Source organism: Vanessa atalanta, chromosome 13 (genome assembly GCF_905147765.1).
Source record: "Vanessa atalanta chromosome 13, ilVanAtal1.2, whole genome shotgun sequence".
Lineage (NCBI taxonomy): Eukaryota > Metazoa > Arthropoda > Insecta > Lepidoptera > Nymphalidae > Vanessa > Vanessa atalanta.
The window spans coordinates 10,439,516-10,451,699 of NC_061883.1; the positions used below are offsets into that span (position 1 = coordinate 10,439,516).

General features: G+C 31.6%; 1 protein-coding gene and 1 non-coding gene across 3 annotated transcripts in view; one reads left to right on the plus strand and one right to left on the minus strand.

The window, feature by feature from the left end:
- LOC125068124 (calmodulin-A-like) overlaps nucleotides 1-12,184 on the plus strand; it is a 67,732-nt gene that overhangs the window by 48,751 nt on the left and 6,797 nt on the right. Inside the window, exons 1-3 of one of the 2 annotated variants that reach the window (XM_047677142.1) lie at nucleotides 5,958-6,332; nucleotides 7,071-7,104; nucleotides 9,167-9,268. In XM_047677142.1, the coding sequence (XP_047533098.1) occupies nucleotides 6,243-6,332; nucleotides 7,071-7,104; nucleotides 9,167-9,268 (226 nt within the window). In that variant the 5' untranslated portion in view covers nucleotides 5,958-6,242. Of the gene's footprint in view, nucleotides 1-5,957; nucleotides 6,333-7,070; nucleotides 7,105-9,166; nucleotides 9,269-12,184 lie in introns of those variants that run through there. The other variant, XM_047677141.1, reaches the window with a different exon arrangement.
- Nucleotides 10,287-10,360, minus strand: Trnat-agu. The gene has a single exon. It is a non-coding gene; the product is annotated as a tRNA-Thr (tRNA).

The window sequence follows — 12,184 nt, forward strand, 5'->3', positions numbered from 1 at the left end:
GGTTATTTCAATATTACAAACAGACACTCCAATATTATTATATGTATAGATTAAACTATTTACTAAGTATAACACAAGCTAAAGCAAAATAAAATGTTGGGTGCTTTTTTTGTGTTTACTTTAACAAAAACCTACGGCCGCGAATGCGTTATATCGACACGAACCCGCAATCTCTGCAATCGGTGCCGAGGATTGCCATCGCAGTGGTTTTAGTGGGTAGAAATCCCACATAACCCGGTTCCCCCCTAGGGTCCAGGTACTGAAGACATCCACTGAAAAAAAAAAGGTCAAGGACCATCAACTATGCAACATGACTTTTCGAATTGATCGTCAATATCGTTGTTTGCTGTTTCTGAAATCGGTTTAAGTGCTTCGTCTCTTAGTTGTATAAACGCGTTAATACATCCTCGGTTTCAATAATCACAAATCAAAATTATTAAAGTATTATTGGATCCGTTAATCTTATTAGTATTATAAATCCGAAAGTTTGCATGGATAGATGTTTGTTATTTAAACACGCCAGAACGGCTGAACAGATTTTAATAAAATTAGGCACAGAGATAAAGAATATATATAGATAAAGATATAGATAGATAAAGTCTGGAATAGCACATATATTATTTATGGTAAGCATGACTTATATCTTAAAAAGGTTATGTCATCTTTTTTTATTGGTTGGCGGACGAGCATATGGGCCACCTGATGGTAAGTGGTCACCACTGCCCATAGACAAAGGCGCTGTAAGAAATATTAACCATTCCTTACATTACGCCACCTTGGGTTGATGTTATGTCCCTTGTGCCTGTGATTGCACTGGCTCATTCACCCTTCTAACCGGAACACACAAATACAGAGTACTGTTGGCGGTAGAATATTTGATGAGTGGGTGGTACTCAGACGGGCTTGCACAAAGACCTACCATCAATTAAATTGGTAACCTGACCGATTTTGTCAAGGCGGCTAATCTGATAGGAGATCACCCAACGAAGCAGTCAAACACATCTATACACATAATAAAATTGGAGTGTCTGTTTGTAATATTAAAATAACCTTCTTACTAAATAAATATGTAAACACGGTACTTATATTGGCTGGACCGTTTTTGACGGAACTTTTTTGTTGAGTTCAAACGCGCATGAAGTCGCGGGCACAGCTAGTAGGTAATAAATCTGTCTTTATATATGTAAATACACTTTTTTTAGATAGATTAACTACGAAGGCGATGAATCTTTTGTGTACCAATAACGAAATTTATAACGAAACATTTCATCAATCGAAAGAAGGCAATAATACCTTAAAATCATGTTATATTCTGAATAAGCTGCTTATACCTGAATGCCAGAGGATTTAGGAATTTGTGCCTTGGGACTTTTTTTCTGCTAAATCACCTCTCGGCATCTATTCTACCATCAAACAATAATACTGAGTATTATTGTGTTCCGATTTGAAGGGTGAGAGAGTCCGTGCAACTACACATGTGACGTAACATCTCTGTTCCCAAGTTTGGAGGCACGTTTGAGATATAATTTTTAGTAAGACGCCTTTTTATATGAGCATTGGTAACCATTTGACATCAGCTGGTCTAATTTTCCGTCATATAAAATAGATAAAAATAAAATAGAACAATATTTAAACTGAAATTTTCCTTTAAAAATAATATTTATTATTAATATCCCAACTAGACAATCATAGACATCAATCATTATTGAAAAACAATAACTACCGACTTTTTTTTCAATGGAAGCTAATAATGAGCTGATGGTAGATATATTTTTAATTTATATATTGACATGACATACGTGCTTGTACCTAAAATATAGTATTAGTCATCATAATTCGATTTGGTTTTTACCATTTCAAATTATCTAGATACATTCGGATAAAACCGGTTTCATGAAACAATAACACAAAGTTCGATCAATTGTTTTGCAGGTGGACTTTTCAAATGAATTTAAAGAAGGCTTAAACTTTTAACACTGATATTTTTGATAAAATATGTAAATATATTATATTATAAGTTTTGTATTATGTTACAACGGTTTAAAAGTCAAAGTTGATAGATAATTAAAGATCAAGTGCCAATAATAAACTTCGCAACGGGCTACACCAGAAAGCGACAATACTTAAAATTTCTAATTTCAGTCACAAAGTCTTTTAACATAAAGTAAGCGTTCGTTTCATCTTACGCCACTTTGAAAAACGGGCCATCAAGTCCTGGAATAGATTTACGATTGGCGGAATTATTCTGGAAACTTCAAGCGATATTGTTTCGATAAAATACCTATTATTTTCGGATTATCAACGTTAATCTATACATATAACGAAATTGGAGTGTCCGTTTGTAATATTAAAATAACCCATTTTAATAAATGCATAATATGTATGTATACATATTATGTATGTATACATGGTACATATACCAAAATAACATTTTTTACAAGTTTTGTCTGTCTGTTTGTTCCGGCTAATCTCTGGAACGGCTGAACCGATTTCGGCAGGACATTTACTGGCAGATAGCGGATGCAATAAGGAGTAACTTAGGCTTACTTACTCACTTTTATTTTAGAATTATATATAGAATAAAAATAAAAGCATGCTACAATATCCAAATAACTTAAATTCAAACAACGCGCACGAAGTCGCGGGCACAGCTAGTTTAAAATATATATAGTGTACAAATTCGGTCAAAATTTCAAGCTGCATTTTCCCATTGAATCGCAATTCCGATACTCCGATATATGATCCAGCCCTTGTGTCATTATTTGATTTATATTTGTTTTTCGAACTGTAACTGTCAAACACACCCGATCAGTTCTAATCAATCTGAATGAAAGGAATGACGTTTACAAATTTATCGCCAGCAGTACGTTAGTATGTTCAGGTCAATTCAGTATGATTTAAGATTCTATATATTGTTAAATCAATCATCATCTTCAACTGTCAAAATGTATTATATTTTATCTGTGGCACACCCGTCTAAGAACCTTTTCAGCAATAAGAATCATAATTATTCTAGTTATAATTTGGAATTATTGCTGTGATCTAACTCGAATGATGCGTATTCGAACATAAGGGATATATCATTTTAGTTGCTACGATTGACAGACATTGATGGTTTCAGGAATAGTCAATATTTCTGACACGATTAAGGACGGGCAACTAATATTTCTGTGATCAATTTGGTCATCTGCCTTAATTAATTGTACAGGTAATACATTTAGATATGACAATTTGTTAGTAGTACGGCCTTTGTGTAAGCCTGTCTGGGTAGGTACCATCCACTCATCAGTATTGTTGTGTTCCGTTTTGAATGGTGATTAAACCAGTGTAAATACAGGCACCAAGGAAGTAACATCTTAGTTCCCAAGGTAGGTGGCGCATTGGTGATGGAAGGAATGGCTAATATTTCTTACGATGACATTGTCTATGAGCGGTGGTGACCGCTTACCAGCAGGTGGCCCATTTGCTCGTCCGGCTACCGATATCATAAAAAAAAAATTCTTATGAATACCTTATATAAAGAATAATAACACCATTATTAAAATTGAACATGATTATGCAGTATGTATTCAGAGTCGTTTATTTCGATAATATAAATGACTTTCGAATATATTCCTACAAAATTATTAATTTTATTCGATGTATTTTTATGTAAAGTTTTTTTTTAATATTACCAGAATAGTGCTCTGCGTTAACGTGACGAAAATTTTACGAGAGGTAAAAGACAAGGCGTAAACACACTCCGGTCTACCGCTTTCTTTAATCACATACCGTGTTTAATAGTTTATTATTTTCGACGATGAAATTTCACGGCTCCTTGAAATTGAAAAACGATGATGATGACGTTGATTTATGTCAAAGGCTGAACGATATAACGACTGTTTTGAGTATTAAACGCTGATCTGTGGTAACTATCCGATTAGTTCTTGTTTATTTTTAAAAGAAGACAAATGGTCGAATGTTTTAATTACACATTACAATAATGATGGATAATCGTTATCCAGCTATTTCAAAATAAACATAGTTAATTCTCAAAAAGTAGGAGGCATAGAGCTGAATACAAGGGGTGGGAAGGAATCTCGATAGTTCTTACGTAAGATAAAAAAAATGCACAAAGCTATAATTATTTGAAAAAGGTTCGACAATCGAAGGTTCGAAAAATCGAATCGAGGTTCGATCGGATGCGTATAGGTATAAAACGATATTTCCATTTCCATGGCAACGGGTGGTCAAAAAATAAAGATTATTAGTACCTTTGAAATTACGAATAAATATTTCAAAAAATTGATTCTTTGAAACATAAACATTAAAATAAACCAAACGTGTATTCATTATTTCCTTTAGATTCTTACGTAATAAATATTAAACAGGGGGGAGGGGGTCGGCCTATTTTTATTTTTACTTATAATGGCGGAGAGGTGGTCAAAAACAAGCGAAAATAGTCTTACGTAATAAATGAATGGCACTTAAGCTGTTACTGATTTCCAATATCCGGCTATTATGTTGTAATAATCTTGGTCCCACCCGGAAAAATTTTGTCTTCACAAGGAAGGTCATATCTTGTCGTAAAAGTATTTTATTGTTGTACGCAAGGGCTTCGTTGAGTTGTGGAATCCAATATTTCCAGAGATAATTAAACCAAGAAGACTATCTTCTCAATGTCACAGTAATGTATTTCAAACGAACGTAAAAAAAAAAACATTTTAAATAGACATACAAAAGGAAATTCAAACTTAGAACCCAATCGTATTTAGTTTTTTCATTTTAACTTTTTAATGTTTTAACAAATACGTGCTGCCATCTGTTTTTTTAGTTAAAAACTAAAATAGTTCGTCTTATTTAAAACAGATGTCATTGTTGGTTCGTGTTAACGAGCTTGCATAATTTATATTGTAATCCAATCGAAGTTTTCGTTATTTGAATTTCGAACTCGATTGCATATAAGAAAATCAAATTGTAATCATAAGCATGACAGGCATTTAGTATTCTTACACAACAGAAATGATTATGACTTTTGAATAAAAATAAGTACACAAATATATAAATATCTCAAGTTATAATAACAAGCCAAAATTGCAAAAAAATAAAACGGCAAATACAGTAAACCCGAAAAAGGAATTTAAAAAAAGAACATTTGAGGCAGACGATCTCGCGCTCTTCTTCTTTTAAATATTAGTTATACGCTACAAGGTGCATGCAATCGGCGGTAAAAATATTATAAATTCATAGCGGTATAAAATGTCTACGTTGATATTATATTATAATGCTTATAATATATATTTTAATAAAATTAAGGAAACATTTATTTTTTCATACACGTCCCGGTCCCCCGGGCGATGGGTTTCCTCCCTATGGGTTATGTAGCTAACGTAATATGCTTGTGAACCTAATATATATCATTCTTAATTTTATTTTGCATCACAAACATTCCTTATTAATAATGAATCATCACATAAATATACAGCTGTTAGTTTAATAATCGGATCATCAAGCATGATAACTATTAATTTAGAATAATAACAAAGATTTCGAGACATTGAAGTATCCATAATTTTCCCGCCAAAAGTGACCCGTTCCAAATGATTCTCGCTGTGCCAAGATCACGGAAATATTCGTTTAATCTACAATGACCGCATGTTCTACGTAATTGTATTTATTAAACTTACCACAGACCAATATAATTATATTTTTTTCTGCCGATAACTAAAATATTATACTTGAAATACTCTGTAATCATTTATATCAAAACCATTCTTATTATTTCCAAAAACAAATATTTATTATTCTAGCAATAATATTAATTTTAAATTCTAAACAATAAACTAAACAAGTTATTTTTACGCAAAAACTAAAGCAACGTGCATGAAACAATTTTGGCATCATTATAGATATTCATTTGCTATAGCGCAAAAATCCAATTTAAATATAGAGTCTACATATACCCAGCTGTCATTGTCGCCGCGCGTGTCAAGCGACCTTTATTGCTATTCGATTTAAAAAATAAAAAATGTCAACAGCAATTTAAAAAAAAAAAGTATCACGTATTGATATGTTGAATTTAACGCGAACCGACCGGCATTGAATTCGAAGCTCGCGTTCCATTTTTGAGTGTTGTGATTTTTTTTTTTGTTCAAGACATTTGACGAAGCATTTTTGTGCCAGTATTGGAAAAAGTTCGATGATAAAAAGTTGACCAGATGTAAATTGTTCGTCAGGATATATTGTTATATTTTTATTTAAAAATGGCGGGAACTGCGGTGGACGACATTTACAACAAGGAATACCGAAGAATACGTAGATTGACCAGTGATTTTACAACTCGACAATTTTCAGTTAGTTTTAATAATTTTAAGAAATAAAATTACATATGGTCGTTCATATAAATAATAAAAGCCAATTTATGACTAAGTACCTATTAAATATTACATAAAATAACTTTTTAATTTTAAAATATACAAAGGACTGATTTATTGTTCTTTTTAGAGACTTTGGTTGTGAGACAGTAAAACGTGGTTTTATGCCAAAGTTTAATTAAAGTATGTATTCATCAAGTATTCACTCACCCCTCTATGAAAATTTTTAGTATCGGTGTGCGTTAGTATTGTCTTACGCTCGTGTTTACAAAATGTCTTAGTGTGCGTGAGAAGACTAACAGTAAAGACAGCAAAAAAATTAATAATTAGATAATATTTATGAAGCTAATATTATAAAAAATATTAATTTAATGAGTTTTAGTAAGTAAATCTATATTGTCATGCTAATTTATTACGTTCAGAGTAAAATATAAAGTGAGATGGATTTGATGTCTCAGCTTCTACTATCCATTGGAAAACTTATTTCCCAATGATAAAAAATGATGATGTATTTTTTTTGGAGGTAAACAGTTATTATATGGAATTTATGCGTAATACATGTACATATATGTATTATGTAAATTATGTTAGACAATAAAATGAAAAATTTTATAAATAAAATCCTTATCAGTAAAGTTCCTATCAATTTTAACATATAATATATAATTAAAATTAAGAAGGTTAAGTTTTTAATAAGTGATTTTTTTTTTATTTCAGTCAGAATATGGCCTTACAGAGGAACAAGTCGCAGGTATGTAACTTTGAACTAAATACTCGTTTTATATGTATAAATACTAGTTTGCTCAATGGTCAAAATTCGGAAGAAACAATATTGAACATTTTAAGTAAACATATTTTACGAATTTCCATAGATATATTTGATTGATATTGAAAAAACTGAGAAGAAAAATCTGTTTTATCGAGATAGTATTTTTTGGATCTGGCAATGAAATTGTTTAAGTAACAATTCTCAGTATAAAGTTGCATATACATATACATAATACAATATAATATTTGTAACCTTAAGGCGTACAATATAGTACCTACTCGTTACAAATATGAAACTAGTAAAATTAAAGTGGAAGGTGTTTTTTTTAAGTTTATTGTAAAAAAGTAACAACACACTTTTTAAATAAAATAGTTGGATGTTAGATGAAAGAGTCTGATGGTAAGCAGTCACTATCGCCCATAGACATTGGTGCCGTGAGATATATTAACCATTACACCACCAATCTGACACCAACCTGGGGTACTAAGAAGTCCCTTGTACCTGTAGTTACATTTGCTCTTCGACCGAAACACAACAGTATCGAAAATTATTGTTTGGTGATCGAATTGGTGGTTGGTACCAACACAGAAAGGCTTGCACAAAGCCCTAGCACTAAGTAAATAGTAATTGATGATAAGTGATCACTTCTACCTGTTATTACTTGCACATTAAAAATTCAAACCAGAACAGAGCAGTCCCACAAAACCCATTCCGGTACATTATAAACGTAATTTTTTTCTTACATCGCATTGAAACTAATTCCAGTATAGAGACAGTTTATTATTATTAACTAGCTATTGTCTCCAGCTTCACTCGGATAAAATAAGGGTCTGTATACAATTTATAGATTGATGAACAACCATAAAAAGAAAAACTCTTTTTGCCGGCTACGAAAGTTGAAACTCGTACCCAAGCGCATTCAGTGTTTTGGTGAGATCTAAGCCCCTGCCACCGCGCCCATTCTAATAATAATAATTTAATGTGATATTTGTCACGTCGTAATGTCATCACCAGCATCACCCATTACATAATGTATGTGTCTCGCTAACAAATAGAAACATCAAGCGCTTTGGCACGACGTCTATCCATTTACGAGTCTTCGAATTTCCTAAGAACATTACAAGCGATGATTTTCCGAAAAACTTTAATTATCTTATTAAATTTTGTCAATACAAAGCTTTTTTTTTAAATCTCCGAATCATTATTTCATATGTTTCGAGGAAAGGAAAAAATGCCATTTGATTGGTATTATCGTTGTGTTCCGGTTCGAAGGGTGCTTGAGCCAGTGTAACTACAGGCACAAGGGACATAACTTTTTAGTTCGCTAGATCGGTGGCGCATTGGTGCTGTAAGGAACGGTATTCATTTTTTACAGCATCAGTGTATGACTAGTGGTGACCACTTACTATCACTATTAAAAATATATATATACGAACAATGTAAGCAATAATGATCATTGTATTTACTCAGGTGGGCTGCACAAAGTCTAACCACCAATTTAAAATGACGTTTCTATTCAATGTTATTGGATTTTAAAAGGCGTTTGCAACATTTATACGATGCATATCTTCAATTCGATTACCCTGATATTATTGGAGTCGGTATTTATCCCTTTTTTTAACAAGTAACAAATTAGAAATAAAAGGTAAAGGATATAAATTCAAAAGTAAAGAGGCCTGTGATTGTCCCATTGTTGGGTTGAGGCCTTCTTTCCTTTTTGAGAAGGTTTTGCAGTTTATCCCACTACTCTGCTCCAATGTTGGTTGGATTTGGCTGGTTAAGTTGTAAAAGATATGACTAGTCATATCCTATTTAACAAATATACACTTTAACACTTTCTCATTTGTTCGCTCTCTTCTGTAAATAATTACACTTACATATATACCAGAAGACAGAGATACCAAGTGCTTCCTATTCATTAAGAACAGCTGATGGTGCATGCAAGAGGTCTTTGTGGTGTTCACAATCGTGGTAGCTACAAATTCTGTTTTCATAGTTAATAAATTATTTTATTATAAGTAGTAATTAAATGAAATTGTTCCAGAATTCAAGGAAGCCTTCATGCTGTTCGACAAAGACGAAGATGGTACCATCACGATGGCTGAGCTGGGAGTTGTAATGAGATCACTGGGACAGAGACCGTCAGGTAATTTGACGTATTTTGTCAGTAGATAATTACAGATATCTCACACCTAATGATAGCACACCTGGACACTTGATGTCCAATAATATATAACATAACAAAACTATACATCTGATTGGTGATTATTTTATGATATCAAAAATAAAAACGACACCTGATTGGTTTATAAAATTAATTATAATACTTTCAAAGTGTTCTGAGTCATTAATAAAATAGAAAATACAAGTTCAATTTTGCAAATTAGAGTTCGTCACAGAAATTACTACAATTCCGTCATTCTAAAAATGACAATGGATCGATAAGGAATTGGACCTCCTTCATAAATGCAAAGTAAGATTATTTCTGATATCTATCTTTCCATGATAACCTAAACGTATATAAATTTTCAAACTCCATTCATAAGCAAAAACATATTGTCAGCTACTACGAACTAATTAGAATGTCTGCCAAAAATAACAGGAGTACGACTAAAAATACCAATTAGATGTTATTGTATCGTATTCATTTGTTTCTGAATATTTCTGTACAGACACACGAAGGTGACACGTGTCGTGTACGTCTTCGGCATAATCCTTTCGAAAAATAAAGTTCGTATGAAATGTATGGCTGTAAAGTTTAACGGGATTATAGCTGACTTAGGAACGTTTAGGGTGTTACGTTGAACATTTTTGTTCTCTTTCAGTCATTATTGATTTTACATTTGAAAAAAGAAGACGGCATTGTTTTATCATAGTCTTAAGAGTTTTTCTCGAAGGTTATCTAATAGGCTAAATCAATATTTTGGATTGTAAGGATCCAAAAGACTTGTATAATGAATATATTAGTAAAATCATATATATACACCCCATGTATTTCAAACAATTCGCTCTGGAGCGAATCATAATTAGTTATCTGTTATCAGTTTAATATTTCGTAAGAAACATTGATTTTATTATTTCTTTAATATAATAATATTACAGCATGAAATAAGGTTATTTACAAAATACGAATATAATATAAAAATAAAAATAAATCATCAACCAGGCCCCGGCGAGATTCGAACTCACGATCTCCTGTTTACTAGACAGGCGCTTTAACCAACTAAGCCACGGCGCCGATGGACAACTTTGTTAAATTTCGGTATGGTTTCTACTGTAAGACGTTTATATTAAGAAATAATCCATATTACTCTTGCATATCACTCGCCTTAATGTAGAGCAAATCTTTAATGTATAAGAAATGAAAACGAATATTAAGAATTTATGAAAATATGTATGTTAAATGAAATCGAAAATAACTTTTTAATTAACATACAAATGTAACTTTACGTGCGATTAATTTTCATATGAATCTCGTTATTTATACGCCTTTGTCCTTCACGAGGTCCCAGGTTAGTTCGAAGCGAAGTTTCATTGCAGTTGGTTGAGTGCCTTACGAATAGTCAGCAAAGACACATAATACTTTCGTAATTATAATATAAATAAACATAACTAATCACGAAATAAGGGAAGATAAAATTAACATCATCATAATATCTCTGTTAATCTAAAAAAATGAATAAGAGAAGGTTTTTGTTTGAATCATGATATACGTCTTGTATGTACAATGGACCAACTTATATTGTATAACAATATCGATATGTCTATTCCAACCAAAAGAAGACAAAAGCCAAATAAACAATATTTGACATCGAATTAACGCGCTGTCATTGGTCGAGAGCTTTAATAATAATCTATGATATTAATTATGTATTTTGGAAAAAAATACGTATTGAACTTCGACGAAGATGTTACTTAGTTAGTTATGTTACGTACTTAGTTAGTTAAGTGAACTAGTGTTGTATTGTAAATAAAGATACATATATTATTCGAGAGCTGTTAGTAGCGCAAATAATATAGGGATAAATCGCATGGAATGCGTTAATCTAAGGTTTTTTTGTTTATTTTTTTGAAATAGTTACACCGTCGCCTTATCACTAAGCACTTAAAATTAATATCTGATGTGGGTAATATTCAAAGTGATACGCCTTTAAAGGTGTAAACAACATTGATGTTCGTTCCTTCTTCAATTGGTATAGACTATATATGTATATATACATATATAGAATAAGCACGTTTACAATCATCAATGTATCTGCGTAATATTTAAAATCGTAGATCACCTCCAAATTCCAAGTCTCTATGTCTAGTTTAAACTTTAACAACGCACGTTGATCAGTGACGTTTTTCGGTAATTTAATCTTTATTCATTTAAACAAAAGTAATATCGTATAAGTAAATCAGTTTCTTAAAAATTCTCAAACCCGAGAACTAAACTCAAAAAACTAATTTCTCGGGTTGAGTAATACAATCAAGGGTGAATCTTTGGTAATTTAAATATTATCTTATTTGTAGTCATTATTCCAAATACCATTAAATTCATCAAAATAAATAAAAAATTAATTTTTTTCTGAACCATTTGTAAAATCGTGTACTGAAATATCGTAAAAATAGTATTGAGATGTAACAATTGAAACGCGCTTAAACAACCTACTGGTAATATTTGAATACATAACTATGGTTAATGTGTCACTGTTTAAAACGAATGCCACAATAACTCTGTCATTAATTTATAATTAGCATTAATTAACTATATTTACCGTTCTATAAATAATCAAACAAATATAATTTGATTTGATTAATATTTGTTGTGGCAAGACATAAACTACATTCGTATCCGGATGTTTCTGCCAGACATACAAAATAGTTGGCGATCGTCAGTGTTTGTCATTTTATTACATTACGTATATTTATAATATTTATTTGTGTGCGTAATGTCATATGAAATGTTAACGGTAGAACTTGTTTATTTATATGAAGGTGGTAATCTTCGAAAAAAAGATGGACGCTGGTCGAAAGATTAATTAAGAACATTGCTTGATAAGGTATGAATTATATTTAT